Raw genomic sequence first — 5381 nt, 5'->3', positions numbered from 1 at the left:
GCTCTGTATTAATGTTTCTGAAGTTGAACTTGTGTTGATGTGTATGTAAGTCTTTACCAACTACAAAGTTCTTCCACCAAAGATGTGCTGAGAATGAACTGAAGCCTTTAATAAAGATGAAGCTGTGGTTCTACCGCCATCTGCTGTTCTGACATCATAATAGCAATAACCGTGTATCTGCCAGCTAAAGTGTTGCACCATTTTGTTTAATGACATTTCTACCCCAAGTGTCCTATTCTTAATTAAAATGACCCTTTTATCAATACGGGAAGGCTGATGTACCTTTTTGTCTCAAAAAGTTTGTTTCAAAATGAATTGTGTGTGTATAAAATTGTCTGTTTTTTTGTTTTTAAAACACACAGTACAGGCCAAACGTTTGGACACACCACACCTTCTCATTCAATGTGTTTTCATTATTTTCATGACCATTTACAAAACTATGAATGAACACATGTGGAGTTATGTACTTCACAAAAAGTGGAGACCTGGCCTCCACAGGGTTGGAGTTCAGCGACCTGAACCCAATCTAGATGGTTTGGGGTGAGCTGGACCGCAGAGTGAAGGCAAAGGGGCCAACAAGTGCTAAACACCTCTGGGAGCAAAGGGTGGCTATTTTAAACAAACTAGAATATAAAACATGTTATTCAGTTATTTCACATTTTTTGTTAAGTACATTATATATAGAGAATATATCAATGATGTAAATGGTCATGAAAATAAAGAAAACACATTTAATGAGAAGGTGTGTCCAAACTTTTGGCCTGTACTGTATGTATTTATACACAAACGAAACTGATTTTGACTGGATCGGCTTGCCGTAGCTACCGGTTGGTCAAGGTTTATGTATTTTTAAAAAACGCGATACTGTTTTTGACCTAATAGGCTTGCCGTAGTTATACGTCAGGCTCCATTGGTCACAGTCGCAGCATATTGGAATGTTTTTTTTTCCCCGTGTATTTTCCTTTGTCTTTCACTGACAGCTGTTTTTATCCCCCTGCAGCAAAAGTATGAAAAAGCCCTTTCAAGGCTTCATTTTGTCAGCGAGTGATCGTGCATTTGTTGCATAGCTGATGCTAACTCGAGTCACTGCGAGAATCATGCACACACGTAGCTGCGTGTCGTGAACGCCCAGGTAGGTGAGCGCAGCACGTTCGCAGCACACGTTTTCAGCGAAACGCCTTGGTTGTCTACTGAGAAAACACCGCAAGTAAGCATTTCTAGATTGCAGTGTGCAAAAGCACGCAACGCGATGGTCACGAACTTGCTCATTTTATGCGAGATTTGTTTAACTAGCCGAATAAGGTCAGCACAACCGAATATTGTCTGCTGTAACAATGCTAATAACAACTCAAACTCCATATCAAGGAGCTTCAAAGTCAGCTACTACATTCTCTCCCTGATAAATGTAGCATCTTGTCTTTAGTTTTTTATTTAAGCGATGCGTCTCTGTAATGCCCCTATATGTGTTCATGAGCATGTATGTATTTGTTTGTAACAGAGCACAGTGGACCATCAATGTGTTCTCGCCAAACATGTTAAGCCGGCTATTACCAAGACCTTCCTGCTCTGAAGCTGACACCACCATCCTGAAAGACTGATGCCTAGAATCAACAAGACAGTGGTCCTGGGCTTACTCATAGCTGCCAGCTCCATATTTTTGCTCTTTCAGCTTTACTACTACAGACAATATCTGTCAAAGGTCCGTACTTAATCATTCGTAATTGTTTAATCATCAAGAAATTTGATGTTTGATCTTAATTTCTATGCTTTAGAATGGACTACATGTGTTTGGTGGCAAAAACTACTTGTCAGGGACTAATGCACAATGGGTAAGTGAAGAATGCATGTTCACTGGTGTCCTTAATACAACAAGATCAAGGCTGCCCCCGGACCCAATTTCTCAATGAAGAGACTTTTTTTTTTTTTCTTTCTGTCAACTGTGGTTCTCTTGGCAGCACCTGGTTAAGAAATTTCTGGGTCTGGTGCACAAGTTCAACCTGCCCGTGTTCCTTGTGGACACGGCCTCCCTGAACCTGCTGTCACAGGATGTATTTCTGCTGAAAGAGAGCAAGCTGAACCAGCCCCACTGCAGCTTCCTCTGCACCCACAGAGAGTTCACAACCTTCGCTCTACTGGGAAACCTGTGGAAATATGATGTAAGATCACTGATGCCTGTTATCGAACAATGCAAGTGGACTCAATTAATAACGTATGAAGATGTTAGAATATGGATTAAAAGCCCAAAACATGTAACATCACATGGCGTCTATAAAAATCAGTACTGGAAGCTTAAAAGACGTGCGTGTTTTGACAGGCTAGACTGCTGGATGCTGCAGAAGAGAGAGGCTTGGAGCTCCTGGAGATCCGAGGGAAAGATCCTCGTCTGGTCAGCATGGATGATCTGTCAGGAAAGGAGATTCCCTTACATTTTCTGTTCCGCCTCAGCAACCGTGTGGTCCATCTCGTGATCCTGTATGAGCGTAGCGGGAACTACCTGTGGCATGGGCCACTGAGACTAAAGCCTGGTATGGACAGAAAGTTTGCACCCTTTAGGAAACTGGACTTCGGACGCTATGCTGGGTCTTATGACAGGTAAAGAGCCAATGATGCAGTTTTAGGAACTGATGCTGTTTTTTTTTTTGTTTTGTTTTTTTTGCATTAAAATAAAAGTCGTTTTATTATGTAATAATACAACACACAATAACATGCAGAGCATTCTTTTGAGTACTTTTCTGTTTGAAAGACCACAGCTGCTGTTAACAACTCTGGATGGTCTTGATGTGCGAATCCCAAGGAACTTCTCTCAATTTTTAAGTGAACATTCCCAAGCACGCTTCCTGGAGTGTCCATACAGAGAGGCTCGAGCCTTCTACCAGGTAAATGCCATCCGCTTATCACTGCAGCATGAACTTTGCATCTCGTTGGTTCAAACAGAAGAACACATATCTCCCTATCTCATTGTGTAACTTTCTTTTCTGATAAAAGTGCTCAGACGTAGTCTCAGATTAATCAATTTCCCTTTCATAATATTACAATATTAAGAGCTATATATGTATCTAATATAAACCATTGAGAATCCCCCCCCCCACACACCCCAATCACACATTTTCAATCAGTTGTACCCAGATGATGCATCTCCAGAGGCCATGGACTTCAGGATGAAGGCTAAGAACCTACTCTATCTGGCCTCCCAGACCCTCACTGACCTTGGAGTTCCTTTTTGGCTCAGCAGTGGCACCTGCCTTGGTGAGGTCTTATTCATGTTGTATTTTCAAAACTAGCAATTATGGCACAAATCACAGTGACTTTGATGTAAGGTGGCCTTACATCAGATACACGTGAGCACATGTGGAATGGCTTGACAACCTCACAGCTGTAATCACTACCCCTGCTCTTAACTTGGGCTCTCCCTTCCACAGGCTGGTTCCGGCAGTGCAGTATTATTCCTTACAGCAAAGATGTAGACCTTGGTATTTGGATTAAGAACTACAGGCATGATATTACACAAGCATTTCAGAAGGCTGGACTCCCGCTCAAGCACAAATTTGGAAAGGTCCAGACTTAGTTTAAATGCAAGCATGCCCATCACACATAAACACATCTAATATAATCATATCTTGATAAAAATATTAATATTTTAGAGTAAATTTTGCCATATAAATGGCAAAAATATTTAGGTATCAAGTATTTTATATATTTTTTTACCTAAAACATATATATTTACTGTAAAATTTAGAAATTTTATTAAAACACTTTTTTTTTTCCACAAATGTTGTTAATCTTTTTGTATGGCTGGGGCTGTTGTGTGGACCATGCATTTCTTGAATGTTTAGGTTGAGGACAGTCTGGAACTCTCCTTCCAGGATGTGGATGTGAAACTAGACATCTTCTTTTTCTATGAGGATGGTGACATTGTGTGGAATGGAGGAACACAGGCCAAAAGTGGAAAGAAGTTCAAGTATGTTGTTCAAAATGGAATGGAAACTGTACTATGTGATTTTATTTTCTGTTGGTTGCTTTGTATTTTAGCACACATTTGAATTTTAAATGCACAAAATCTTTCAGTACAGACAACGTGTCTTAAATGTTTGTCTCTTTGTTTGGTAGATATGTATTTCCCCGCTTTAGCCTCTGCTGGACAGAACTTATGGAGCTCAGGGTAAGGGTTCCCTGTCAGACCCTGGACTATGTGAAGGCCAACTATGGCTCGGACTGGAATGTTCCTGTAAAGGCGTGGGATTGGAAGAGCTCTCCACCCAATGTGCAGGAGAATGGAGTGTGGCCTGTACGAGAGTGGGACGAGGTCATCCAGGTTTACTGAAACCACTTTGCTGGGCATGAGTGCAAATGAAGTGGAAATAACACAAAACTTCTAAAGAGCATGTAAAATGCTAACCTCAGAACTAGTGCTATACAGTTTATAAATGATTTAAGATTTGCTGTGCCTGTGTGTATTAGTTTATTTATCGGTTTTAGTGGAGAAAACGTAGAATTTAATGTGCGAATGGAAGTTCTGTACACTGTGGAGATAGGTGGTCTGAACTCAAGACATGCTGCTAGGACATGCCATTTTTTTCCCTTTTTTGAGCAAACAATGAAATGTTTAAAGGAAATACAATTTAAGACAGAGTTTTGGGATTTTTGAAGCTTGAAAATTACAGAAATACAGAGGAAAATTGGTTGAACTGTGAGCTAGAATGGAGAAAATGCTCAAAGAGGACATGGCATGATTAGTCTTGATTTAGGTCTTTGTTTTCAGAAATTATACGTAAAAGCATGTTTCAGAATTATCTCTTAAGATATTTCTTCTGTTTACTAATGAATTACACAATGGTTTTAGCATATTAATTTTTCAGTTAAAAAATGCGATTTTTAACACCTAAGAAACTTAATGATCCATTTTTGTCCATCAATGCGGTGTCTGTCATAATGAAATAAGCATTGGTTCTTAGGATAAAGGAAGAATAATTAATGTAATGCCTAACCATTTGTGTCAAGTTCACAGGCTATTATATACCAGATTTCTTTTTGTCTGAGTAACTGGTGAATCACAGCTACTTCTCAGATTTCAATTGGTTTTGTACCTTAACCTTAAAAGACTCCATGTATATTGAATAGAATGATCATTCAAAAAGTTCCACTTCTTTAGTTTCAAATTTCAACAACCACCTCAATGCTGATGACTACAGTTCTGCAGTAATCTGCACTGAAATGAGATGTTTACTGCCTTATATATCTGCCTCTGTGGATCACTTCAGCAAATAAAGACCCTTCTAAATCATTTGTCTTTTGATTTTTTGCTTTATGCTCGGCTAAAATGCTCAAGACTTACACAGCAAATATATTTTAGTGTGATTGCATGAAAACCATAAACACATTAG

At 39.5% G+C, this 5381-nt stretch overlaps 1 protein-coding gene across 2 annotated transcripts; it reads left to right on the top strand.

Moving 5' to 3' along the window:
* The first annotated feature begins 896 nt into the window (after nucleotides 1-896).
* Nucleotides 897-5281, top strand: fktn (fukutin). 2 transcript variants are annotated; one of them, XM_028973633.1, is made up of 10 exons: nucleotides 897-1132; nucleotides 1499-1699; nucleotides 1773-1829; nucleotides 1956-2156; nucleotides 2315-2592; nucleotides 2744-2876; nucleotides 3117-3246; nucleotides 3420-3553; nucleotides 3834-3958; nucleotides 4108-5281. In XM_028973633.1, the coding sequence occupies exons 2-10, from the start codon at nucleotides 1598-1600 to the stop codon at nucleotides 4319-4321; spliced, it is 1374 nt and encodes a 457-aa protein (XP_028829466.1). In that variant the 5' UTR covers nucleotides 897-1132; nucleotides 1499-1597; the 3' UTR covers nucleotides 4322-5281. The 2 variants fall into 2 exon arrangements, with proteins under 2 accessions (XP_028829466.1, XP_028829467.1); XM_028973634.1 differs by having other exon boundaries at nucleotides 897-1207.
* Nucleotides 5282-5381: the final 100 nt, after the last annotated feature.

The sequence above is a fragment of the Denticeps clupeoides genome, chromosome 3 (assembly GCF_900700375.1).
Source record: "Denticeps clupeoides chromosome 3, fDenClu1.1, whole genome shotgun sequence".
NCBI lineage: Eukaryota > Metazoa > Chordata > Actinopteri > Clupeiformes > Denticipitidae > Denticeps > Denticeps clupeoides.
Note: the sequence above shows the minus strand (reverse complement) of the source record. Positions and strands in the feature narration are given on the sequence as shown.